We start from the raw sequence: 27,446 nt of genomic DNA, 5'->3' as shown, positions 1-27,446 counted from the left end.
GAGGTTGAGACAGGAGAATCACTTGAAATCAGGAGGCGGAGGTTGCAGTGACCCGAGATTGTGCCACTGCACTCCAGCCTGGGTGATGAAGCGAGATTCCACCTCAAAAAAAAAAAGAAAAAGAAAAAAGAAAAAGAAAAAAAGAACAAAGAAAGAAAGAAAGAAAATATAAAATTAAGTAAGAACAGCAAGAGTATGCAACACTTGAGTCCAACCCCACAGTTTAGAGTGGGGAATGTGCTGGGTGTGGCCAAGAAAATGAGACTCCCACTCAAAAGATATGGTATCTCACTAGGAAGGGCCACTTGGCAGTACTTCCCAGACAGGGAAGGCTGAGAATAATAGGATTCCAGTCACGGTTGCCCCAACTTACTTAGAAGGGAGAAGTTCCATGCCAAGAGGGGCAAGGATAAAAAATCAGTGGCTACAGCACCCTGATTATAAAACAGAGATGTTGCTCCCACCCCAGCTTCAGGGCAGTGGTTCAGAGGTTTTCCTGGGGGACAGAGGTACTGAAAACAGTGCACTCAAAAGCTCTCCCTAAAGGGAGTTGACTTTATTTCAAAAGGAAAGTGGAGAAGTTCAAGCATAAGGGTGCTCTCAAGAACAACGGAGATGCAGATGGTAAGCAATACATAGAAGGCAGTAGATCCATGAGAATAAAAAGCTAAATCCAAGGCCAGCTTGTTTAACAGAAAGAACCAGGCAGAGGACACTTAAGAAACCTCAAAGACTGGTCTCAAAATCTACCCCTGCCAAGGGGACAGAATTTAACTGAATCAGGCTGAAGAGCAATTTAAAACACACAGCCTTGTTGAAAAATAAAGCAATTAGCTAGCAACCCCGGCAGCCTAACAGCTGGGTGAGATACTGCACAGGCTTAATAAAGAAATCAGGGAAAGAGACTGTCAACATGAGCCTGTTAGAGCCACCATCATCCCAGGGGGTGTGGCCAAGGCTACATCCTCCAAGGATCAACAGTTAAAGCTTCACACTGGAGTGGCGGGGAGGGAATAGGGAACACTTCACTAAAGTAGACCTGACAAGTCACTAAACAAAAAAACAAGTAAATAAAATAAAACAAGTTGGGGAAGGTGGGGGTTGGGATGAGGGCACAGTATCTAGAAGTGCTACATTACAATATACTACCTAAAATGCCCAGTTTTCTACATCAAATTACAAGACATGTGAAGAAACAGAAATGGGTGACCCACAAACAGAAAAAAAAAAAAAAAATCAATAAAAACTGTCTGTATGAAGTCCCCAGAGTTGGATATAACAAAGACACCAAAGCAACCACCATAAATATTAGGTTGGTGCAAAAGTAACTGCAGTTTTTGCCATTAAAAGTAATGGCAAGTGTTCAAAGACCGAAAGGAAACCATACTTAAAGTAGTACATAGATAATAAAGAGAGATTACAAACTAGAAACAAATTGAATTCTGGAGTTGAAAAATACCACAATTGAAACTAAAAATTCAACAGAGGGATTCAACAGTCGATTAGAACTAGGCTAAAGAATCAGCAAACTTGGATTGAAAGGGCTTATGCAACCCCAAGATCAGAGGAAATACAGGAAACTACACAGAGCCTCAGACAAATACAGGACACCAGTAAGTGCGTCGACATGCATGCTGCACTGGGAGTATCAGAAAAGAGAAAGGAATACAAAACGTATTCAAAGAAATAATGGCTGAAAACTCCCCAGAATTGATGATCATATGAATGTACATATTCAAGAAGTTCGATGAACTGCAATTAGGATGAGCACAAACAAAAATAGATGCACACAGATACATCGTTCTAGAAACCCCACAAACCAAAGACAGACAAGACAATATTTTGAAAATAGCTGTACTAGGTTGGATACTGTCCTACAAAGTTTATGTCTGTCCCACAGCTTCAGAATGTGACTTTATTTGAAAATAAAGCCCCTGTAGATGTATTTAGTTAAGAAAAGGTTTTACCGGATTAGGGTGGGACCTTAATCCAATACTAGAAGCAAACAAGGACCCACGTGCTGCTGGAGGCAGAGACTACAGTGATGTCTCTACAAGCCAAAGAACACCAAGGATTTCTGGCAATAAGACAAGCTGGGAGACAAGCATGGGGAAAATTCCCCTCAGAGCCTTCAGAGGGACATAGGCATGGCCCTGCTGACATCTTGATTTCAGACTTTTATCTTTTAGAACTGCGAGGGATTAAATTTCTGTTGTTTTAAACCACTCAGATGGTGGTAACTGTTACACAAATCCTAGGAAATTCATACAGCAGAAAAAGAAAAATGACTTGTCACATATAAGGGAACCCCAATATGATTAACAGCTGGTTCATTACAACAAACAATGGAGAAAGCAGTGGATGGCATACGTATTACTTCATTTTGTGCTGCCATAAAGGAATGCCTGAAGGTGGGTGATTTACAAAGCAAAGAGGTTTATTTGGCACACGGTCCTGCAGGCTGTACATGAAGCATGGCTCCAGCATCTGCTTCTGGTGATGGCTTTGGAGAGCTTTCAATCCTAGTAGAAGGCTAAGGGGAAGCAGGCATGTCACATGGCAAGAGAGGGAGGAGAAGGGGGTCCCATACTCTTTTTTAACAATCAGATCTCGTGTGAACTCATTACAGTGGGGTGTGCACCAAGCCATTCATGAAGAATCTGTCCCCATGACCCAAATAATTCCCACTAGGCCCCACCTCCAACACTGGAGATCAAATTTCAACATGGGATTGGGAGGCTGAAACAAATATCCAAACTCTATCAACATATTTAAAGTGTAAAAATAAACTGGCAGTCAACAATCTTATATACAACCAAAAATAACTTTCAAAAATAAGACATCCCTAGATAAACAAAAAATGAGAGAGCTCATTGCTAGCAGACCTACCACACAAGAAATACTAAAGGATGTTCTTCAGGCTGAAAGCAAGTGACCCCAGATAGTAACTGGATTCTACAGGGAAAGAGAAGGGAAAGGTACCAAATAGGAAATTAGTTAATTATAAGGGATTCACTCAGTGACTCACCTAGAACAACTTTTAGTCCTGCAAGCTCCGTTTGTGGTAAGTGACCTATACAGATGAACACAAATACTTATCTTTGTTAAAACTACCTACAGTATTCAGTATAGCAACATGCTATACAGATTTGCAGCCTGGGAGCAATAGGTCATACCACGCAGCCTAAGTGTGTAGCAGGCTGTACCATCTGGGTTTGTGTAAGTCCACTCTGTGATGCTCACAGAACAACAACAAAAACACTTACCAATGCATTTCTCAGAACGTATCCCCATTGTTAAGTGATGCTTGACTGTACATTTATGGTAAAATGATTTTCAACAAGGGTGCCAGGAAAATTCACTGGGCAATAAATAGTCTTTTCAATAAATTGTGCTGGACAACTGGACAGCCATATGCAGAAGAATGATGATGTAATATCCTATTCAAAAACTACCTCAAAATAGATCACAGACCTAAACTTAAGAACAAAATCTATAAAACTCTTAGGAAAAAAACACAGTAAATCTTTGTGTCCTTAGTTTAGGCAATGATTTCTTAAATAAGACACACCCAAGTGCAAGCAGCAAAAGAGAAAAAAACAGACTTCATCTTTAAAACATTTATGCTTCAAAGAACACCATCAAGAAAGTAAAAAGACAACCCACAGAATGAGAAAAAATATTTGCAAATAATATACCTGATAAGAAACTTGAATCAAGAATATATAAAGAACTCAACTCAATAATGAAAAGAAAAATAACCCAATTAAAGAATAGGGTAAGTATTTAATAGAAATTTCTCCAAAGAAGACATAGAAATGACCAATAAGCACACAAAAAGATGCTCAACACCACGAGCTATCAGAGAAATGCAAATTGAAACCACAAAAAGATATCACTTCACACCCAGTAGAAAGGCTACAATCAAAAAGACAGTAAGAAGTGGTGTTGAGGATGTGGAGCAACTGGAACCCTCATATACTGCTGGTGGAAATGTACAATGGTGCAGCTGCTCTGGTAAACAGCAGTTCCTCGAAAGGTTAAACAGAGTCACCCTATGACACATATAACAAATGTACAGTCGTCCCTCAGTATCCACAGGGAATTGGTTCCAGGACCACACCCCACCCCCTATACCTAAATGCAAAGATGCTCAGGTTCCACATATGAAATAGTGTAGTATTTGCATGTAACCCACACACATCCTCCTGTATACTTTAAATCATCTCTAGATAATTATAATACCTAATACAATGTAAATGTTCCGTAAAAATGTTATACTGTATTGTTTAAGGAATAATAACAAAAGTCTGCACATATTCAGTACAGACATAACCACTGTGGGCCTAACTACATTTTCAATTCATGGTTAGCTGAATCTATAGGTATGGAACCCACTGTATAAATAAAATGTGGTATATTCACATAATGGATTATTTGGTAACAAAAATATATTAACTACTGATACAAGCTACCACATGAATGAAACCTGAAAACACGCTAAGTGAGAAAAGCTAGTCACAAAAGGCAAACATTGCATTATCCCATCTATATAAAATACTCAGAATTGGCAAATCTACATGGACAGAAAACAGATTAATGGTTGCCTAGGCATTGGGGTGTGGAAGGCCTTAGGGGAAAATGGAGAGTGACTGCTAACGGGTATAGGCTTTCCTTAGGGGGTTCTAAAATTGGATGTGGTAATGGTTGTACAACTCTGTGAATACATTACAAACTATTGAATTATACATTTTAAGGGGGAATTGTATGGTATGTGAATCATATCTCAACAAATCTGTTACTTTAAAAAAATGCAACATGCAATATTTTTGGACATAATTTGTTACCTAATAGTTAAAAGGGTTTCTTTCATTGGTGAGTTTATACTGATGTTCAAAAAGAGCACTATTAGCCAAGGAAGCCCCCAGGGTATTCATCAAAGTGGTCTGTGAACCAGAAAAGGTAAAAAACCACAGCTCCCAAGTTTCATACTTCCTCAAAAAGATAAACACAGGGTTTCCACACAATCCAGTAATCCCACTCCTAAGTATATCTAAAAGAACTGAAAATCCTACGTCCACACAAAAACTTACACACATGCATTCATAGCAGCATTATTCACAATAGCCTCCAAGTGGAAACAACTCCAAATACCCATCAATTGAGAAACAGGGAAACAGTATGTGGTACATCCATACAATGGAGTATTGTTCAGCCATGAAAAGGAATGAAGAGTACGATTCATGCTAGAGCTGAGCCTTGAAGACAGACCAAATATCACATTATTTCATTTGGATGAAATGTTCAAAAAAGGCAGATTCATAGAGATAGAGAGTAGTTTTAGTGGTTTCCCAGAGCTGGCGGGAGGGGGCTGGGAAATGGAAGTGACTACTAATGGGTACAGGACTTCTTTTTGGGGTGATGAAAATATTGTGGAATCAGAATGCGGTGCTAACTCTGTGGACATACTATAAGCCACTGAATTGTATCTTTGAGAAGCATGAATTCTATGATATGTGAATTATCTCTCAATGAAAAAAGAAAGTTTCTTAATATTACAAATACTAATCAGGTGTGCAAACTTACCAAAATTCTTTTCCGATCCTTTTCCGATAAAAACTTTACTGGTGGGTATTTCTGGGTAAAGCTGCATAATATAAAGAGATTCAAAAGGAAAAAGTCAAACATCCTATCTGAATATTTTCTCTATCATCAAAGCATGTGTCAGGTTTTGGGACTGTTATTGTTTGCTCCTTCTCTCTACTCTTGAATGAGTGCTGGAGAAACCAAGGAGTCACTAGTTAACTTGAGGTCAAGAGCTATCTAACCTGCTCCTTGTTTAGGATCAAGCTAAGGACATGACTTGAGATTCTACCTCTGAGAAGCGAAAGCTTAAGGAACTACAGGCTTCCAGCAGCTGCTAAAGCAGGGCAGGCACTACCTCTACTAGTCCAGACAAAACCACACCATAAGGAAGATGGACATGAAACTGCCTTTGCAAAATTGTAATGAGAGAAATCTAATGACTGGCTCCATCTTGCTTTTAATCTCACAGGCTAAATTTTTGTTTTTGTTGTTTTTGCTTATTTTAGTACAGAGGCCAAGATAACTAGGAGAGGAATTTATAGTAAAATGTTGAGGCAAGGAAAACTGACCCTCCTCGTTTCGAGATTGAAGCCACATTCCTAAGCTGAGGTTAGAGTTATGGTAGGGTCTGAACTTTGCTAAAGAATAAGCATAAACATTGACCTGCCATTGCTTAGCTTAGCTTGTTTATCTGTATATTGCTTACTGCCCCAGAGTCACTCAAACAGAGGTTGCAAGATTTGTAACTTCTCCAATAACCTCTACAGATAATATCACTTCTGTGAATCCTAAATAAATGGTATTTGAGGTATCTTTCAGATTTAGCATTTTGGCATACAGATGAAGAGATGTCACCTGGTCCTCAGACTCTGCTTCCACGAACTGATTCAGCTGCGTGAAGACAGTTTCGACACCCTCATGATTTCACATCCAGCCAATCAATTGTTTCAGCTCCCCAGACCCCGCCCACCAAACTACCCTAAAAACCCAAGCCTCCGAGTTCTCACGGAGGCAGATCTGAGAAACCGCTCCCATTCTCACAGGTGGCTGGCCCTGCGATTGAACTCTTTCTTGGCTGTAACACCTGTTGTTCTCAGTGCCTTGGTTTTCTCAGGGCAGTGGGCAAGAAGAACCCACCAGGCTATAACCATGGCATTCTCTAGGTACTGCACCACCAGGGCCCAGGTGGAAGAAAGCAGCTTCGTGAAGTCACAGGCCCAACGCACGAGGACTGCCCCGCAAGAGTGAGAAAAGGTATTAATGAAACTTTGTCTCCTGCTCCAGGAATTTTCACAGTCACGGCATCCTCTTTCTGACCAGCGTCCCTGGTAAAACAATGGAGCATCAGCATCTTCTGTCTCTGTGGGTCTGCTCTGACTCCGTCTTAAATCTCACTTATCTTTTGATGCCCTCTTGCTGCCCTAAGGTGCCATGGGTCCCCAGCCCACACTCATGTCCCAGGAGCAGGGCAGTGTGATGAGAATAGAAAACATCCAGTGAGAGGTAATAAACACAGAGCTGAAATAGTCATTTTTAAAGTGATTCAGTTAGGAACAAAAGTGCTTTAAATAAAATCTGAGACATCAGCTTTATGGTCATTACACTAATTGGAGAGGTTGGGCCAGGTCCATCCCTGCCCTGTCCCCAGCACAGACACAGCAATATAGGATACAGAATGCACTTCCTTAATGGTCGCTGAACTGAAGGGAATATGAAGGGTCATTAGACAGAAGTCCCTGAAGCAGGGGTTTCTCATCTCCAGAAAGCCAGGAGCATGCTTAAATGGGAGTCAAAGGGCTATTACAATGCAGACGAATTCCCCCATTAAGAACTTCCAGAGTCTCAAAAGCTCAAGTTCCCCTTGCAGACTACAAAAGCAGATGGGAGAGTCTGAGGGCATAGGTGGGAACTCCAGGGTTCCCCCTGTGAGCTCGCCGAGTGTCTTTAGTACTTGCCGCCCACAGGAAGGGCCTCGGGAATGTTATCCACGCAGCTGGGGAGCAGGTGCAAGTTCTGCCTTCAGTCAGGAGCGATGCTGTTAGACTGGCGGGAGCAGCACACATGTCTTGTTTGCCAAGTAACACTTCTTGTCATTCCGTCTCTTCCCTCACCAACTCAGCTGGGGGACGGCACTGTAAATCTCAGAGTTATCTGTGTGCGCCTCTCACACCGCTCCAATTGTCCTCATTTCTCTGAGCTCACGACATCCAGGTCTTTAGCCTCAATCCCTGAGTGGCACACCCAGTGCCGTGGCACAGGTGAGACCCTCTTTCCTTCCCACGACTGCTCACAAGCACCGGGGCTACTCCGGACTGTGTTGTGAAAATGCTGGTGCCGTCTCTGACTGGTAACTTCCCCTCACTCACCTTCAGGGCTCCTTCTCTATTGTGTATACGATTTTAGAGTCAGGACCGCGCGGGAATGGGAGTATAGCTACATACAGGAAAACGAGGTGCAGGAGAGAAACCAATTCAGTGAGGAGCGGAGGCGCAGGACTGTAGAGTGTGCATCCGGGGCCACGGAAACAAATGTTAATCCAAGCTGTCAGCTTAGAATAGTCCCTATCTGAAAGCTTAAAATGAAATGTGGTGTGCTACTTATACCAAGAGGAAACGGCCAAACCGTTTTATTACAGGAAATGTACTTCAAAGAAATTGAACTGAAGCAAAGGCATGGTTGCCTGACACACGCAGTGACAGGCGTAAGATGGACTAAAAAATACTTCAAATGCAGTGTGCTGACACCTTTAATTTAAAAGACGAAAAATAGTTGAGTTTCTTGCTTTGTTTCTCTTCAATACGTAGCAGCCGAGTTTCAGATTTCATATGTATACGCTCAAGTAATTAAACTTTTAAAAAACTATCTTATACTCCTCACTTCTTCCTGTGAGAAGCCACACATACAAAGCTGAAAGTAACAGGAAGGGGAGGGTGCCTGTGGGGTCCTCCTCAGTATGCATGTCATCCTGTTTTCCTCCTTGCAGTAATGGGTGACGGAGCACAGTGACCGACAGAGTGCAGTGACCATGTGGATGCTGTTGGCTGGGCCACATGCTGAGCCAGCTGCCTGGTGCTCCCAAGCACCTGCTGGACTGACCCAGGGCTGGGCAGGGGCACAAGGCCTTTTTTTTTCTTTTTTTGAGACAAGGTCTCACACTCCGTCGCCCCAGATGGAGTATAGCGGCATCATCACAGCCCACTGCAGCCTTGTATTTTTTGTAGAGATGAGGTTTCATTATGTTGTCCAGGCTGGGCTCGAACGCCTGGGCTCCAGCCACCGGCCTGCCGAGGCTTCCAAAGTGCTGGTATTACACCGTGCCTGGCCCACAAGGCTTCTTAAAGACCTGTAGCAGGTGAAAATCCTACCCAGTGTACTGGCTCATCCTCTTATTTGGGAACTTTCCATTAAGCACCGTTCTACACTAGGCACTAGGGGTTAAGCAGCGAAACGCAGCAAAGGCCTGAGGCCTGCATTCCTAAGCGAGAGAGAAACCAGCAAGCAGAGGCAGAATGAGGGATGAACTAGGTAACAAATCTTTTCTTACAGTCCCAAATGAACACTTTACTAATTATTAATGTTTTATGCCATTCGAGATAAAACTTACTGTTTAGCCAGTAAGTAGTATTCTTACTTAGAATTTAAATGATCATCATTTGCCATCTATTCAAAGAACATTTAAAGATACAGAGTTAAAATTAAACAAATGGCATATAATCAAAGTACTAAGCAATGGGAGTGTGATAAAAGAGAAAAAGCCCACATACAATCCATTTACTCAGGATTCTAGAATGACACTGTCTTCTTTCTTTCCCTGTATATATATAACCTGTAACTTCCCAAAATATCTTTCGTTCTTGGGGGCCACTTTGCTCAAAGTGACAAGCACATCAAGTAAACCTACTTCCAGTCACATTCTTATCTTGTCAGTGTCGAGATGGTAGTTTGATCATCTTTATCACACACTTAGGAAAAGTAAAGCTAGACGGAGTTCCATCAATTTCTATTGTCACGCTTTTTTAGCCAGGCCTGCACTTGACCTTCTGACACAGTAATGCAGGCATGTGGATCACCTGACTTGCTGACCAACCTGAAGGACAGAACCATTCCAGAATGAATCACCTGCAAGCAGCCCCAGAGGCAAATGTTTGCCCTCTGCCCCTATTTTCAAGGTGGTCTCACAGGTTGACAAGAATAAAGTGTTAGTAAATTCTTAGGATCAAATTCTTATTTGTGCTTCTCTGTCCAGTTTAAAAGCACACACTCAAAAATCATCACAAAAGTATCAAAGAGATTGTGTAATCCTCACATGTTGAGAGCTCTTGTTCATAAGCTATTGCCTTAGGGAAGTTATCGAATTGAGACATTTTTCTTTTCATAAATGAGTACTATCATCTAAAGAAAATAATCACTGGTCGACAAGTTTGTTTTTTTTGACCAATATATAAAACGTGTGTTGGGTTATTTCTTATCGTTCCAATTTTTCTAAAAAAAAAAAAAAAAAGCTTCCAATTAACATCTCTCAATTCTGCTGTCTTATCAAAGGCAGATTTTCTGGCTCCCATCCAAGGAAATATTACAAGCTGTATAACTGAAGCACAAAATCACAGCAAAAAAAAATTTAAAGCACAAGTAGCAACCTTATATTACTAAGGGAATCTGTTAAAAATTACTGACAACTTTTGTTCTGGTAAGTGCTGAAATTAACAATTTGCTTGACTGCTCAGTTGAGTATAAGAAGAAAGTTTAATGATGCTTTTTTTTGTTTAATGATGCTTTTCCAATCGTATTTCCCTTTGATCATTTAATGAAAATCAAAGAAAAACTGCTCTTCATTTCTTCATTTTTGTTCTGGACTTGATAAAAGGCTCATCTAATGCTGACACACATCATCCAAACTCATCCCAAGAAAGGGGAAAAAAAATCACATCAACTTTAATACATGCTGTCATTTTTCTTTTTAAAATTTCTAAAGACTCAACTGCTACTCCAGACATTGTTTTTCGAATACAGTACGTGCAAAAGGAAAGTCCCAGAGCCTGAGGCTCAGCGGCCTTGGGAGTGCCTGAGAGAGAACCTGAGGGCGATAGTGTCCCAAAGGGTGAAGAGAGGTTCTCTCTGGAATCTGACTCAAATAAATGTTTCTATCGTATTCCATTCATTCTTCCTCCCACTTCACCTGGACTAAATTCTGGAAACCTCATAAACTTTGGTGACAAAAGCAGCTAAATGACTACACATGACACACCACAGGCTCCACACTCTTATTTTGTGGTGTTGCATATGGTACTATGTTTTAGGCCCAGAGGATTGTCGTCCTGTTTCGGAATTCTAGCCAACTGATCAATATGTGCAGAAGTTAAAGGAAAATGTGAGGCCTGGCCTCAACTTCTATGTAATAAATTTGCAGAAATTCAGACATTCAGAGTTTCAACAAGGAAGATCTTAACACATCTAGGTTGACTCTTCTCCCAATGTTCTATCTGGGTATTACACTCAAAGCGGGGGAAATGCATATGTAGACATTTATTTAGGTTGGTAGAGTTTGGAGAAAACAAACTGAGAATTAATTACTCAATTGAGACAAACTTATTTTAACTATTGACCTTAAGACAAAAAGTACACATACCTTTTTTCTAAATCTCTGATTTTCTCTCTTAGTGGTTCAACCATCTAGAACAATAACAAAAATCAGTTTTAAAGCAAAAACACAGTTCTTAACTCCTTTCACCCCATTCTGATGTTTCAGATAAGGCAAAACAGGTTTTAATTTCTTCTACAAATTAACTTCCGGTTTGAAATGACGATACACCACTTGCCTCACAATGCTAGAATTGAACAGGTAAACTGTCGATTTGAACTCTTACTCCATAAACGCCTCAGTTTCTGAGACAGTTAATGTATTTGCTCACCCATCTTACTAGGAAGAATGTAAAAGGTGTTTCGGGTTCATAAAAACAGATCCACACTATCCATCTCTTTTTAGGAAGAATCCCCTAAGCATGGCCCACAAAAGCTTAACATCCTGTTTCTGCAATTACTGTGCATATTCATGTTACCAGCTGCAGCTCATAGTTGCAGGCTGTGAGTCAACCCACAGCCACGTCTGTAGACACTGTGGACCCAGGAAAAAGACAGCAACCCAAGAGCTTCCCAGCTCTTATTTGGCTTCAGATACAAAGTAAGTAACCCCCCATCCTCACCCCCACAGTCCATGTTACAGTGGTCTGGCTGTATCTATATGTATTTAAATAGGAAGTGCATAACCAAGCCTAGGTGCTAGCCTTCAGCTGGGTGGGTGTGCAACATCTCCATCTGTGCATGTGGACGTTCTTTACATTTGTTGGCCTAGCATCCAATTGGTGGCCATTTTTCTTTTCAGCATCCGTGCCAGTGAGAGGATGTTGGTACTCATCTCTATCTCCCAAAGGCAATCACTTCCCTTTCTCTAAAAGACGCTTACCTGAAAAGTCATGTAAAAGTCTAAATCCATTTTGCCTTTGAGGTAGAACTTGTTTTAATAAGTCAAAAATGGACCAACAGTAACAGATTGCATGTCCTCTTAAATAAGGGAGTAATTTTTTGAGACATGGTTTCAGAATCACAGAACAGCATCAAGCTGCCACAATAAGAATGACAGCACGAGCAAAGGAAGCAAAATTGACAAGCGCACAGACAAAATAGATACAAAAATAGAAAAGAGACTAACCTCTTCAATCTTGCTTTCAATTTTTAGTTCACCGTTTTCCTGGATAGACCTGTTGAGTAGAAAGCTATAAAACTGAGATCAACGGAAAGGCTTTGTGACTTCAAGACTGTTTCTGAATAAATTACCCTAACATAACCCAAAGGATGCAGACCACCTCTGTCTCCTGCTCAACTATCAGTCACGTGTACAATTCCCTCCAGAAGGGATGCACCAGAGGAAAAGAAGACAACCAAAGGGAGGGAATCCCCTTAAATCCATCTATGAACATGCTCAGTATTACCTAATGGATTATTTCCACTAAACTAAACTAATCTCACTGCTATGCTACATCCAACACAGGATTTTAAATTAGAAGCAGGAAGTGTGTCTGTAGGAGTGTATGTTTGTGCCTGCTGGGCTTTCCTGGGGATTTCACGCAAAAATGGAGTCTTTTAAGTAAAACCACAGAGCTCCTTTAAATGGGATCTGAGCACCCCACCTAGTCATACACAGCAGCCTTTGTCAGGAGACACACACATGCCCTGGTGGTAGGAATCAAATCGACACTGTCCCACTCATCTTGCAAAACCCAACTCCACATGAAAAGTCTCCTCAGGGCATAGTAACCTTTTACTCTGGTAGACATGTGCAGCCGCATTACATTACAATACCAACCTAATCATCACAACAGTGATTCTCACAACATAACCAAGGGGAGCAAATTTTCCTTTACATGGAAAACTATTAACAGTACCAAATTTGTTTTTTTTTTTACAATAAATGCTTTTCTTTCTGCTGATATTTTTTAAAGGCTATTTTTTCAATTTGGTAAAGAGAGAACACAAGGGTTTTATTTTTACAAGAGTGCCTCCTGCCCTGTGAAGCACACACGATGCATACAGGCCTAACGCTGGACTAAATAGGTGGTCTCTGCATCGATATCCACTAACTGGCCCCCTGGGGTCCCGGGCCAGCCATGGCTTCCCGAAGACAGCTCCCTTCTCAAAAGGCTTTGCAAAAGCCCCTCAGTGTTCTTGCTCAAGCCACCCAGAAATACAATTTACATAAGCTAGGGTCAACCCTTTATTATCTACATCAGGAGGGAAGGGAGGGGTGGATGACCATTGCTTTACTTGTGGGCTTTACTTGGTAATTGTTAAAATCAGCTGCATTCCTTGAGAATACCGACAGGAGAAAAGAAACACCTCAGATATGTGAATAGTAAGAACCCAGTTTTGTTTTTAAAATATACCTTTAATTAAACCATGACATTCATGGTATATATGTCCCAACTGAAATGTGTCTATAAAATCCAACCACAGTACCCAAGTAATTAAAAACAATTACCTCATATTAACGAAGTTGCCCCAAACAGCTGTAAGAGAAAGAAAAAAGAGAAGTCAATGTTTAAGTCCACAACTTTCAGGGATTCCAATGGATGGAATCTTAAATTTTAACCAATATTTTAAATTTTACAAAGTAAATTAACTTATGTCACGAAGACAACCAAATGCACACTTTGTTTTCAGAACAATTAAATCTTACTACAAAATAAGCAAAAACAGGACCGGTAGGTTTTATTCAGGCCAAGTTTGAGAACTGCAACCCAAGAACATTGATTCAAGTTGCCCTGAATACATGCTCCCATCAGCAGCAGTCACAAGTGGGCTTTTAAAGGAAGAGGCAGTTTCTAAGTTACCAAGAATTTACATTAAAATAACATAAGCTACTGATTGGCTATACATTGTTTTTTGTATCAAAATTTCCAGGAAAAAGATAATTGGGTGAGGCAGCTGGGCAGAAACAAAATGCGTTTGAAGAACTGGCCCTGGGCATGGCAGGGCATGACTTTAGTTCCATGCTTACATCGCTGTGGCCTGATAAATTCTGCATACCTCACATGGCTCATACTGCTCTGAGCTGTTTTTCTTTTCTATCTATCCCCGTGGTTTTGGAATACCTCTTTTGGGGTCTGGAGTTGGAGAGTGCATGTGAAGCTTTTTTTTTTTTTTTCCCCAAGTGACAGATCTGCCTATATTACCCAGTCTGGTCTCTAGCAATCCTCCCGCCTCAGCCTCCTGAGTAAGTGGGAATGCAGGCATGCGCCACCACACCTAGCTAAGGATGCATGTGTTTTGATAAACAGTATGTTCTCAACCTTCGTTTGAGGAAGAACTAGTCACAAAAATCAAATAATCACATGTCTGAAAGAAGTTCTAAGGTTCAGTCTAACCTCTCCCTTGTAATGATGATGAAAGCAAACCCAGAGAAGTTCAACAGTGGCCTGCAGTGCGGCTTAACTCCAACGGGAGTGCATCCTTTCTCAGCACTTACCACGTCTCCCTTCTATACTCTAGGCGCCTGGTGGGCAGGCTCTCCTGTGCCCGTATACAGCTGGCCTTCGGTAAATGTGTGTAAGTCAGCCCTGAATCAACGGCAGATGACTTTAAAACGGAATACTGGACCATGAGCACTCACTTTAAGTTACTGAGCAGGCGATTCTTTCTATGGAGGTCTTTTCTGAAGATAAGCAGTCCTAATATTTTGTACACACTCCTATTTGGCCCTCATTTGGCCACTCAGCAGATACTGAAGGCCTTCTAAGTGCCAGGTGTATTTAGGTGCTTCCAGGCGCCGAGGAGGAACAGAGAGAATAAACACAAACGTCCTCGCAGTCTGGGGTTGTTAATTTTGTGAGTTTGGGAAAGCCCTAAGGTTAGGATCTCATCACCCCAGGCATCTTCCCATTGCCATCCTCTTGTGTGTAGTAGGAGTTTAATAGCTACTCATCAAATAGGATGCAGTATACAAACTACACCCCCACAAGAAATTCCCACTCTCAAGAAGGGAAATGTCGCTAATTCCATAAAAGCACATCTCTCTTCAAACAGAGGAGGAAACTTGATTAAAAAAAAAAAAAAGACAGCAATATATGACCAAATAAATAAAAGTGGCAAGAAAGCAGGGAAAAGGGAGAAATTAAAATAAAGCTATTAACTAGAGTCATTATTCATTAAAAAAATAAAAACTGCTTATGTCAGGGGCATTGGAACCAGAGTAATTCCATCTTGAACAGAAGCTGGGTAAAGTGAGGCTGAGACCTACTGGGCTGCATTCCCAGACTGTTAAGGCATTATAAGTCACAGGATGAGAGGAAGTCAGCATTAAGATACAGGTCATGCGCCAGGCATGGTGGCTCACACCTGTAATCCCAGCACTTTGGGAGGCAGAGGAAGGCAGATCACCTGAGGTCAAGAGTTCAAGACCAGCCTGACCAACATGGTGAAACCCCATCTCTACTAAAAATACAAAATTAGCTGGGTGTGGTGGCACGTGCCTGTAATCCCAGCTACTTGGGAGGCTGAGGCAGGAGAATCATTTGAGCCCTGGAAATGGAGGTTACAGTGGGCCGAGACCATGCCATTGCACTCCAGCCTGGGCAACAAGAAAGAAACTCCATCTCAAGAAAAAAAAAAAAAAAAAAAAAAAGATACAGGTCATAAAGACCTTGCTGATAAAAAAGGTTGCAGCAAAGTCAAGTCATAAAGACCTTGCTGATAAAATAGGTTGCAGTAAAGAATCTGACTAAAACCCAGCAAAACCAAGATGGCCACAAGAGTGACCTCTGGCTATTCTCACTGCTACACTCTCACCAGCGCCATGACAGTTTACAAATGCCAAGGCAACATCAGGAAGTTACCTATATGGGATAAAAAGATGAGGTGTGAATAATCCACCCCTTGCTTAGCGTTTTATCAAGAAATAATCATAAAAACAGGCAACCAGCAGCCCTCAGAACTGCCCTCTCTATAGAGGAGCCATTCTTTTAATCCTTCATTTTCTTAATAAACTTGCTTTCACTTTAAGGACTCACCCTGAATTCTTTCTTGTGCAAGATCCAAGAACCCTCTCTTGAGGTCCGGATCGGGACCCCTTTCCTGTAACACTTACACCTTTGGACCACGTGATTTTGTCTTTTTCTTATTCTCAGGAAATCAGTAAACATACAGCAAAAGTGCCCTCACCAATGTCATGGCCTTATTTATAATCACACACACAAAAAAAGGAATAAGCCAAAATGTCCCACAATTAGAGAACTGCTGTATAAATTGTCATACAGCCATTTGATGAAATCAGAAAGCCATTAAATATGACTATGGAACTACACTGTAACATGATGCAGTTATGACAGTACCAGACGAAAAAATAGATATACAGTGTGACTCTCACTTCTATAAAATGCATTGGGGGAAAAAAAAAAAGACTGTGAAATTTCCAAAATACTGAGTTTAAATGGTGACATGAGTAACTGTTTAATTTTCCTTGTGGTTAAGTGTTTACTTACTTTTAAAAAAGGAGGGAAGAGAATTTAACCCTTACTAAACTCCATGTCCTTGTTGTCCTGTTCTTGCCTCTTTCTAGACACCTGGTGAACACCTGGGTCAGTCCTCAGCTCGGACTCCAGGCACTGCTGCCACCAGAGTCCACAAAGCTCACCTGTGAGCCACCAGTTGCCCAACCCATGTGCACTTTTCTTTACTGTGCTATATATCCCAAATAAGTGTACTGGCTCATTTTGGCTGGAGGATTAAGCTGCTTATCAAAGCAGACAAAGTAGTCCCTTTCTTACTGAAAACAGTATTCCATGCTATGGAAGCAACCATTCATTCTCTTATTGCCTTCTGGGTGGGTAGCACCTTTTGGCAGACCTTTCAAATCACTCCATGGTTATCTGCTTTTTCAGTTTTTTCTTTCAAACCTTTTTTCGAGTCAGTTTAAAACGTTGACTTCAGGCTGGTGCAGTGGCTCATGCCTGTAATCCTAGTACTTTGGGAGGCCAAGGCAGGCAGATCGCTTGAGCTCTGGAGTTTGAGGCCGGCCTGTGCAAACTGGTGAAAACCCCATCTCAAAAAATTAGCCAGGGCAGTGGCCCGTGCCTGTAATCCCAGCTACATGGGTGCGGCGGGGAGGCAGCGGTGGGGCCGGGGGCTCGGGGGCGGGGGGGATGCGGCGCAGAAGCAGAAAGATCACTTGAGCCCAGGAGGTCGAGGTTGCAGTGAGCTGAGACAGCACCACTGCACTCCAGCCTGGGTGACAAAAGTGAGACCCTGTCTTGGGGGAAAAAAAAAAGTTGATTTCACAGAAATATCTCAATCCTTCTATCCTCAGTTCATTTCAGAGCAGTGAAGGCTGCCACCCATCCCAGACACCTTCAGTTTCCTTGACCATGATGTCCTGAGCCCTTTCCCCCTGCCCACTGGTTCTCCTTAATGATCTCTTCCCAGGATCAGCCCTGGCGAATGATGCCCAAGCCACAGCCAAAGCTTTACCACCGTTCATAAATGGGTAAGAATGGATGTAAGCAGATAAGGACCAGATTCACTTCTGGGTCTCAGACTTCTTCTACTGACCCTGGAGGCTGGAGACGCACCTGGAGACATGCCCTCTCCTCCCCAGCTGCACCTCCTGATTCACGCTGCAAAGGAGGCTTCATGAATCCCTTCCTTCCCCACTCAGACCTCCACACTTCCCCACTCAGACCTCCAGAGCAGCCCCCTGCAAGCAGCCCCCTGCATGGGACTCTCCACCCTCCCTAAACCACCTGCTGTCCCCAACCCTTCAGCTCGTCCACAGGTGGTGTCCTGGGCACTTGCACCTCCAAGACTCATCTGAGATTTTATTCTCCAGAAAGCATCTTCAATCATCCCTCCTGCTCCAGGAGACACTGGGGGCCCTGCTGTGTGGCCAAGGCCTGCTACATGTTTTGTTCTAATTGGTACCTTACAGGTGGGTCTCTCTGCAAGATGAGGTGTTTTCATATTTACATTTGCTACACCAGGCATTCGTGGTCCAAGCACTAAAATTAGTTGAATGCATGCCAAGTAATTTTTCCCTTTTCTTATAACACTTATCCCTTGCTTATTTTTATCTTCAGATGCGATATAACCAATTAATCTTTACAATGTTTTTATGTCAAGTGTTCTGGCCTCCTTTCAAATTATCAAAAGCTCTACCTGCTTTACTTCAGACAGAATCCAATACCCAGCCCAGACCAAAGAACAGACACACACACACACACACACACACACACACACACACACGGCAAAGCAGGACAAACCCCCACATTGCTGCACAGATTCCGAATGGAAAGACACAAGCAATTTCCAACAATTATGGAGCAGTAGTTTTGTGTAGTTTTGTGTAGAGTAGCCTGAAAGGTTGCAGGGCATAGACCTTAAAAGTTACACATTACTTTAAAGTAATGTTGCTTTTAAGTTTTTGCAACCTGCTTGAGTTATTTTGACCCACCTTACAGTGCTTCAAACAGATCGCTGGGCATTACTAACAGATGCACTCTACAAATATTTGAACTGAATTAAACCCATTTATATAGTACCAGGAATCGATATTAAGAAAAGTAAGTATTTTAAGAAAGATACTTATTCAGTTATTGACAAAGGGCTTATAACTGAATTCCCTTACACAGCTTTCAAGATATTTTAATTTTTAATATAAATTTTAAAAATACTTTGTATGTAAACTGAGGCACATCAGCTTCATAGTTCTCATTATGTTGGTATCCAGACTTCAAGCTATGCAGGGAAACCCAGTTCAAGAAAATCTAACTCATAAAAGTTTTCATTTAGAGTGAAATATTGAGTGTTTTAAAGGGTATGATTAAAATGAGTGTCCTTTTCCAACAAAGAAAAACTTAAAATGCTAACCCAACACTTTCATAATCTCTCTGAGTCTAACTTGATTTCTTAAACAGTCATCAGCTCTCATGAGATCAATCCTTTTAGAACACAGTCTCCCAATCTGAAGTTTGTGGGTCTCCACGGATCCCTGAATGGGTTTCAGGGAGACTAGAGGGGAGTCTCATGTGAAAGCACACGTGAAATTGTGTGTTCACAGGTCAAGGTCCATAAATGAATTCAAGACCCCAAACGAATGAAAAACCACCAATTCAGAATCCATCAAAGCCCAGGATTTTAAGAGGCACATTTGTTTTAGAATAGAGATACAGCCTGAGTCCCTGAATGCCAGGCCACACACAAAGTACAGATTCTTCACCAGGAATCCAGATCTGGGTAGCAATTTCAATGGTCCTATTTCAAGTAATGTTACAAGGCTGGATCAAGCAAAATCACCATTTCCATTTTATACCTGTCCATTTTAAATGGCTACAGTATGCTTTAGCATGTTTTTCTCAGTCATTCCAATCACTATTTTAAACTGGAAAGCATATGTACCTTTACACTAAGTCACAGGAAGGAAGTGTGATTTAGGGAGACTGCTCTCCTACCCTACGTTATCTATGTAACACTGTATGTAAGACTCAGTACTTGCAGATGCACAAGTTAAGACCCTGCACACATTGCTTTACTGTCCAGTAGGTGATGTGGGGTCTGTGATGGAAATGTAGCAAGTATGGGGAGGATCCCCAGAGAGGGCATGGAGAAGTCTTCCCAAAGGTCTGGCTGGGTGACAAGCAGTGGGGGGGGGGGGGGGGGGTCCACCTCAGACTACAGGAAACAGCGTGCCCCCACTTCCTGCAATAAAAGGTGGATCAGCCACCACTGGCTAGATGCTGGAGAACTTACCCCTTTATTGAGACCTAGGCCTTTAGACTGAAGCATGCACAGAGAAAGAAAAGGCATGCTCCAAAATAATAGTAACAGAGGCCATCAGTCACAGGGCAAATGCAGGTCTCTTTTTTAAAATTTCAACATTTATTTCAGTATCTTCTAGGAGCCAAGCAATGTGTGAGGCCCAGTAGCCAAGGTTCCTAATCCACACGCCTTTTAGCATTGCGAGGGCTCTGCAGGCCCCAACGCTGACGAAGATGGGGCCAGGGGTGGGGCAATGTGGATCTGATTCTCCAGTCTCAACCGATGAAATCCAGGACCTTCCAGGCCACAGGTCTGTACTTCAGACCTGCTGAATCAGAATCTCTGCAGAGGCCTCCAGTAGCTGTATTTTTTAAGAACCCCAGGTGACTGTGACCCCTGGCGAGGGAAGAGGACCTCTACCCTAAGGGATCTGGGGACCTGCTGCCACCACCTATTGCCCACCGCTCTGAATGTTCAGAGTCCAGGCTCAGGCCATCCACCTCATCATTCCTCAGACTTGCCCCACCTGCCTGCCTCAGGGCCTTTGCACTTACACTTCTCCCAACTGCCTCTTCACCTTTCCCCCTTCCTCCCTTCCTCTCTCAGTTCATCCAAGGGCTCAGCTCAAAAGTTACCTTATCAAAGAGGTCTTCTGACCAATCTATCTGTAAGAGCACCCCCACCAACAGCCCACTTAGCCTTTCTTTTTCTTTACAGCACTTATCACCAGCCAATACACCTATTTATCTATGTCTATGTTTATTGCCTGTTTGTGCCCAACAAAAAAATGTAAGCTCCACAGGAGCACCAATTTTGGTTTCTTCAGTGTTGTTATCCAGGGTACTGAGACAGATGAACATAATATGTACTCACTCAATATTTGCTGAAAGAATGACTAAAAAGCTCCCCCAAATGACTGGGAATTGCTACTCTAGGGCAGCAGTCAGAAAACTGTAGGCTGGGTGTGGTGGCTGATGCCTGTAATCCCAGCACTTTGGGAGTGTGGACTGCTTTAGCCCAGGAGTTTGAGGTCAGTATGAGCAACATGGTGAAATCCTGTCTCTCCAAAAAAAAAATACAGAAATTAGTTGGGTATGGTGGCACACACCTGTGGTCCCAGTGACTCAGGAAGCTGAGGTGGGAGAACTGCCCAGGAGACTGAGGCTGCAGTGAGCCATAATCACACCACTGCACCCCAGCCTAGGCAACAAAGTGAGACCCTGTCTCAAAAAAAAAAAAAAAAAAATTAAAAACCCACAAAACTCTATTAAAAGAGCCAGAATAGCAAATATTGCAGTTTTGTGGGACATCTCCGGCCCAGCTACTCAACTCTACCACTGGAGCGTGAGCACAGCCAAGGATAATTTGTAAAAGCATGGCTGTGCTCCCACACAACTGTACTGAAGGACACACAAGTTTGCATTTGATGTAATTTTCAGGCGCTGTGAACTAGTATTCTTTTTGACTTTTTTCAACCATTTGAAACCTGTGGAAACTTTCCAGCTCTTGGGTCTTACAAAAACTAGCAGTGGGCTAGATATGGCCCACGGGCCACAGTTTGCTGACCTTTGCTCTAAGGGATACCAGAAGGACTAGGGTGATTCCAGTCCAGGGAGTTCTTGTCCTTGAAGGAAAATGACCAGCAGCCACATATATATAACGCACGGTGGAGAAGTAAAGGCTGCAGTCACCCAAGCCCTGGGGAGTAGCGTGAAGATGCCTGTGGGCCACATACTCATAAATGGGAAGATTCCCGGACCGAGAAGGAGATACTTGTGGAGGAAGAGGGAGGAGCCGGGACAGCAATGCCAGCAGAGGCCTCTGGGGAAGGGAAGATGCAGCAACAAGGTCAAGAGAGGCAGGACAGTTGTTTTCCTAACAAGCCCCAGGAGACTCTGTTTATGAACCAAATATGGGCACCGTTGTGTTTCCTTTTATATTATTCCAAGAAAGCTGGGCTCCGGACAGCAGGCAATGAACAGCTGTTCGGAGCATGAGAGACAGTGAGGTGCTATAGCCTGAGCAAATCTGGAAGCAGAGGTGTGAGAGACAAATGGGTGAGGGAAGGGTTGAACACAGAGTAAGTAAATAATGCAGAGGGCAGAGCCCACAGGTCCTGAGGGTGAGGACAGTAATGTCACAAGATAAGAGCACCTGAGGCAGACAGCTGGGGCAGGGGAGGATGGTCTGAGATAAGCACATGCTTAGCTCAGAGCATCCTGTAGCAACCCACATGAAGATGTCTCATAGGCAAACAGAACCTGAGGCCCGGGGCTTGAAGGCCCACACCAGCCAGAGGTGCAACCCAGGGCCTGTGTGGGGTGCACATGGTGAGAGGCCACAGCCCTGGGGAGGGCCTTGTAACAGAACCAAGGCACGTGCCCAGTAAGAGTGGCAATGCTGGCATCACTACTGCTTACTGAGCACCTACTCCATGTGGGCCTTTTATGTTGGTTCTAATCACAAAGTCATGGTATCGCCACCATCCCACAGCGGAAGACAGGCCCCAAGAGGTAGCCTGTGACTTGCTCGAGGCCACACAGCTAGCACCCACCCACCCCGGGCCACCCTTCCAAAAGTGAGGCCTCGGTCCAAGGCCTGCATGACCTGTCAAGGGCTCCAGATTCCTTCCCATCTGCACGGAATAAAGGTGCCTTGTTCATTTCCAGACACATCCCCTAAGCTAATCCCCCCATCCTCGATGCCACGTGGCACATGCTCAAACAAAAACTGAGTGACATCAACCTCCATGAAATCCTCAGCGGGACAGTGAAGCCTCCTGGAATGTGAAAGATGCCCCCCATTTCAGGAGAACAAATAGCGATTTCCAACCTTCCAGTGCTCAGCGCAGGAACACTTTAATTTAGAGAGGCGTTCAAAATGGAAATCTTGTACAAACAGAGGGCACCTTGAGCACACTGAAAGTATTATTGGCAGAGAAAGTTCCAGAATGCTGCTGCTGCATGCATTCCGATGCTGGACTGTTTGCTTTTCCTCTCAAGTTTTTCTGAACATGTGAGCTGTACCAAAAAGCTTCATCTGAGTTGTAAAACAGTTTGTCTGCCAAGTGCTTGCAGCAAAGCGACATGGAATCTTTATACCCAAAGGGAGACTCCAAAGTGACACTTTTAAAACCTGTCCGAAAATTATCTGGCACACCTTGCATGGGGGGACAGGAGGAGTGTCTCTATGTCCTTCTTTTAAGTCTGGGGGTCTTGGGCTGCTTGGACCACAGGGAAGAGCAGAAGATACACTATATGATGTCTTTAGATGGTCACAGTGGCCAGTGCTTCCGCCACATTTGCTGAGACACTCGGTCTCAGAGCCCTGAACCACCATGCATGAAGTCTGACCACCCGAGGCCGGACAGGTTGCCTGTGGGCACCCTAACAGTCAAGCCTGAGTCTGTCCTCAAGGTCCAGACCTGCCAGTGAAGAAGTCGCCTGCAAATGGATGTTCTAACCTGGGTGTAGTCCCAGGCATCACGAAACGAGGAAGAGCCATATCCATCTCAAATTTCTGACCCACCAAACCCATGGGTATAAATACAATGGTAACTGTTTTCTGCCACTATGTTTTAAAGTGGTTGGTTAAGCAATGAAACATAACCACAGCCAAAACAGAGCCGGACCTGTCACCACCTTTAATCTACTGATGCTCATATGCCCAGGTCACAGCCCTCAAATCAAGCCAAATATAGGGCTAAACCCCTCCTCACCCACAGCATACCCTACCAAGCGTATCTGCCCCCTCCTCCAGTCAAAAGCGCAGCTTTGCATAGAGACTGGTCCACCTGGGTAGAAGTCAAGGGCCAAGTCTGAATCTTCGGAAAATTCTGATCCCGATCCCCCCAACCCAGGCTGCTCCCCACCTGACTGCAGTCCTCCCACCTCCCATCTGAACAAAACAAGTGCACATAGGAAAGATGCGTCCTTACCTCCGAAGAACCCCAATCATCCCAGCTCTCTGGAAAAGGACAAACCTTTGACTTGCCTTGGATAAACCCTGAGGTGGCACAACTGAAATGTTTTCTTAAAGCAGGTAAGAATATGCATCATTCTTCTATGAAGAAAAGCATTCAAAGTTTGGCTTAAGCTGACCAGAAGGTTCAAATGAGAAGATACTGCTCTGTGTTTAACTCTTCGAGTAAGAAAGGGGGATGTGTCCCTGGTGTGAAGGGGCTTCGCAGTTGCTAGGTCCTACCAAAAGAATGAGGTGCTCAAAGGTCAGGCATCATGACAGACCAAAGAGCCGCAGCTGCCAAATGGGAAACCATGCCTACTCCTGAACCTGAAGGAGCCTTCGCCCTAAACTTCCTGAAGCATGTCCAGACTAGAGTAGCCTTTGCCGCCACCGCCCTCAGCCTTCCAGGCCTGCGCTCATCCTAAGTGGTTACACAGGATGAAAAGTGGCCCAAATAAAAAGGCAATGTGGGGTACCTGAGCAGGCTCTAGCAACTGGCATGCTCCAAGCCTAAAGCAGAGGGCACTTGCTTATCAGTCCTCCCTGTGGTCCTCGCCCTGCTCTCAGCCCTCCAGGAAGCCAGAACTCCAATTAGCTGCCTCCAGAAGCAGGCAAAAGAGCAGCCCTCTGCAACCCCAGATGGTAGGCTCTGAAATCCGGCTATAAAACCCTTGTTTGTGACGCACACCTTCCAATAGGCTTACCTAATAAAACCCTACCAATATGCCCAGGGGAAAAAATCTGCCCCAAGATATCACTTTTTTAAAAAGGTGGTTAAAAGTATGGGTTTTGCAGATGATATCTGCACCTTTTGAAAGTCTTTGCACATAAAACGTCAATGTTAAGTAAAAAGGGCAACTTAGAGGATAACACATACAGCAGGGTCAATGTTTTTGCTTTTTAAAGCTAAATCCTTTTTTTTTTTTTTTTTTTTTTGAGATGGAGTCTCACTCTGTCACCCAGGCTGGAACGAAGTGGCACGATCCGGCTCACTGTAACCTCCACTGCCCGGGTTTAAGCGATTCTCCTGTCTCAGCCTCCTGAGTAGCTGGGATTACAGGTGCGCACTACCACACCTGGCTAATTTTTGTATTTTTAGTAGAGACGGATTTCACCATGTTGGTCAGGCTGGTCTTGAACTCCAGACCTCAGGTGATCCACCTGCTTCGGCCTCCCAAAGTGATGGGATTATAGACGTAAGCCACCAAGCCTGGTCTAGCTACATGCATTTTTAAAGCTATACATGTATATATTTGTTTATTTTAAGAATAAAATACCTGGATAAAAGAAACTCACTTCCACAGGGAATCCTCTAAGGGAGAACAGCACAAACGCCTGTTCAGACCAGAGCTATGCAAGGTGTGTTCCTGAACTGCACCAGCAGCCTCATCTGAGAACTTGCTGGAGATATGGATTCTCAGGTCCCAGGCAGGGCTCCTATCTGAATATTTGTGTCTCCTTCAAATTCACATGTTGAAATTCTAATCCCCAATATATTGGCATTCCAAGGTGAGGATTGTGGGTGGTGACTGAGTTGGGAAAGCAGAGCTCTCATGAGTGGGGTCAGTGCCCTCTTAAGAGGGACCCCAGAGAGTGCCCTCACCCCTATGCCATGTGAGGACACTGTGAGAAGGCGCCATCTATGAACCAGGGAGTGGGCCCTCACCAGATACTGAATCTGCTGGGGCTTTCATCTTGGACTTCCCAGCCTCCAGAACTGTGGGAAATAAATTTCTGTTGTTTATAAGCCACCCAGTCTGTGGCATTTTGTTATTGCAGCCTGGGGTAGGACAGCTGTCAAAGCAGACACTCTGGGGTGTGGCCCGGCCATCTGGCCCAAATCTGAGACCCTCTGCTCTGGTCACTCACCTGTGTTCTCACTTGCTCAGTTCGTCTTAAGACATTCCACATTTTAGTAAGACAAACAACAGAGTCAAATGTCAGAAGAACTCCTCTGCACGCACCTCCTCCGTCTCAGGCGCGACTCAATTCTAGATGCCCCTTCTCCCTCTTCACGGCTCTTCCATCGTGGTTGGCAGATGCTGACAATGTGTTCTTCCACGTGTCCCCCATCTCTGTGCCCGCCACATGGGGGCCCTGGCCACTGCATCACCAGGCTGCCTCCTTCCGGGCCCTTCTGTCTATGCCATCCCCATGTGGCACTTCTCCCTTCTTTACACGGTTTGTCCAAAAAGTCTTTGTCCTTTTCCTGTTCAAGATTTCTGAGTTCTCCAGAACAATCTGGTCACCTGCTTCCAATTATCAGTCTTGAGCATGCGCCCCACATATACGTATATGTACCACTATCTATATTAAGTTAATTATAACAGAAATAATGTACAAGGACGAGGCAAAAAGTATATGTGTCTATACAAGTATGTGTGTGTATATACATACGTGTGTGCATATATACAAATATGTGTATGTATACATATACAAGTGTGTGTGAGTATAAATATATACAAGTGGGTGTATGTGTATGTATATATGTGTGTATATATGTATGTGTGTATATGTACATGTGTGCCTATGTGTCTGTGTCTGTGTGTGTGTGTATATATATATATATAGCAGCTCCACAATCTCTTTTACAATATTCCACGTGGAGTGGAATACCCCCTAGTGGATGCCTGGCACTGGCCCCCACACCCAGCCCCCTTGCCCCTGCCCTATGTCCACTCCTCCATCACCTGTGGCAAGCTGGGCAGTGTAGTTCTGAGCACACCCAGTGCCCCCCAGCCTTCCTGAACCACAGAATGCCTTCCAGCTTCTTTTATCACACTCGTACTTCCTAAGAAATAATCAGTGTCTGATCATTAATGGGCCTTTTTTCTAACGGATGGCAGGGCTGTGCTGATAAAGCTCGCTCAGGACCAGGTCCCTGTGGGCTGGACTGGGCACAGCTTGGGAGCAGGGCTTCACGTTACCTTTACTCTGTGCAGCAAAGCCCTGCATGGTCACTGGTGTCTGGCTCTCTCCTCATCCCAAGGGTGCCCAGTCTCCCTCTGTGGCTTCGTCATGCATCAGGCACAGGCACTATGACATAAATCTACCAATGAGTTCTGTGCAACCATGGATTCATGAGGTAGATCTCTACATTGAAAGATTTCCTCCATCGCTGGGCGCGGTGGCTCATGCCTGTAATCCCAGCACTTTGGGAGGCTGAGGCGGGCAGATCACAAGGTCAGGAGTTCCAGACCAGCTTGGCCAACATGGTAAACCCCATCTCTACTAAAAGAATACCAAAATTAGCCAAGCATGATGGCGTGCACCTATAATCCCAGCTACTCCGGAGGCTGAGGCAGGAGAATCACTTGAACCCAGGAGGCAGAGGTTGCAGTGAACCGAGATCACACCACTGCACTCCAGCCTAGGCAACAGAGCGAGACTCCGTCTCAGAAAAGAAAGATTTCCTCCACATATAAAGTAAAAAAGCAAAGCACAGAAAAATCAAGAGCATAAAACCATTTACATTTTAAAAGCACTTAAGACATTCTAACCCACGGGAAGGTGAACAGGATTAGCTGGAAGGGAGCAATGCATTCCATATACTTCCAGACTGATGGTTAAAATTATGAATTAAAACTAAGCCCCAGAAA

The 27,446-nt window shown here is 43.6% G+C and overlaps 1 protein-coding gene across 5 annotated transcripts in view; it reads right to left on the bottom strand.

The window, feature by feature from the left end:
* The window catches only part of LOC105490170 (UDP-glucuronate decarboxylase 1), a 113,423-nt gene that overhangs the window by 72,053 nt on the left and 13,924 nt on the right, over positions 1-27,446 (bottom strand). For 3 of the 5 annotated variants that reach the window (XM_011755547.3, XM_011755548.3, XM_011755544.2), the window contains exons 2-5: positions 13,619-13,646; positions 12,293-12,356; positions 11,213-11,256; positions 5,587-5,647 (exon numbers count right to left, since the gene is read on the bottom strand). In XM_011755547.3, coding sequence (XP_011753849.1) covers positions 5,587-5,647; positions 11,213-11,256; positions 12,293-12,356; positions 13,619-13,646 — 197 coding nt within the window. Of the gene's footprint in view, positions 1-5,586; positions 5,648-11,212; positions 11,257-12,292; positions 12,357-13,618; positions 13,647-27,446 lie in introns of those variants that run through there. The other 2 variants (XM_011755546.2, XM_071077169.1) reach the window with 2 other exon arrangements.

This window comes from Macaca nemestrina, chromosome 13, assembly GCF_043159975.1.
Source record: "Macaca nemestrina isolate mMacNem1 chromosome 13, mMacNem.hap1, whole genome shotgun sequence".
NCBI lineage: Eukaryota > Metazoa > Chordata > Mammalia > Primates > Cercopithecidae > Macaca > Macaca nemestrina.
This window is presented reverse-complemented; position numbering and strand designations above follow the sequence as displayed.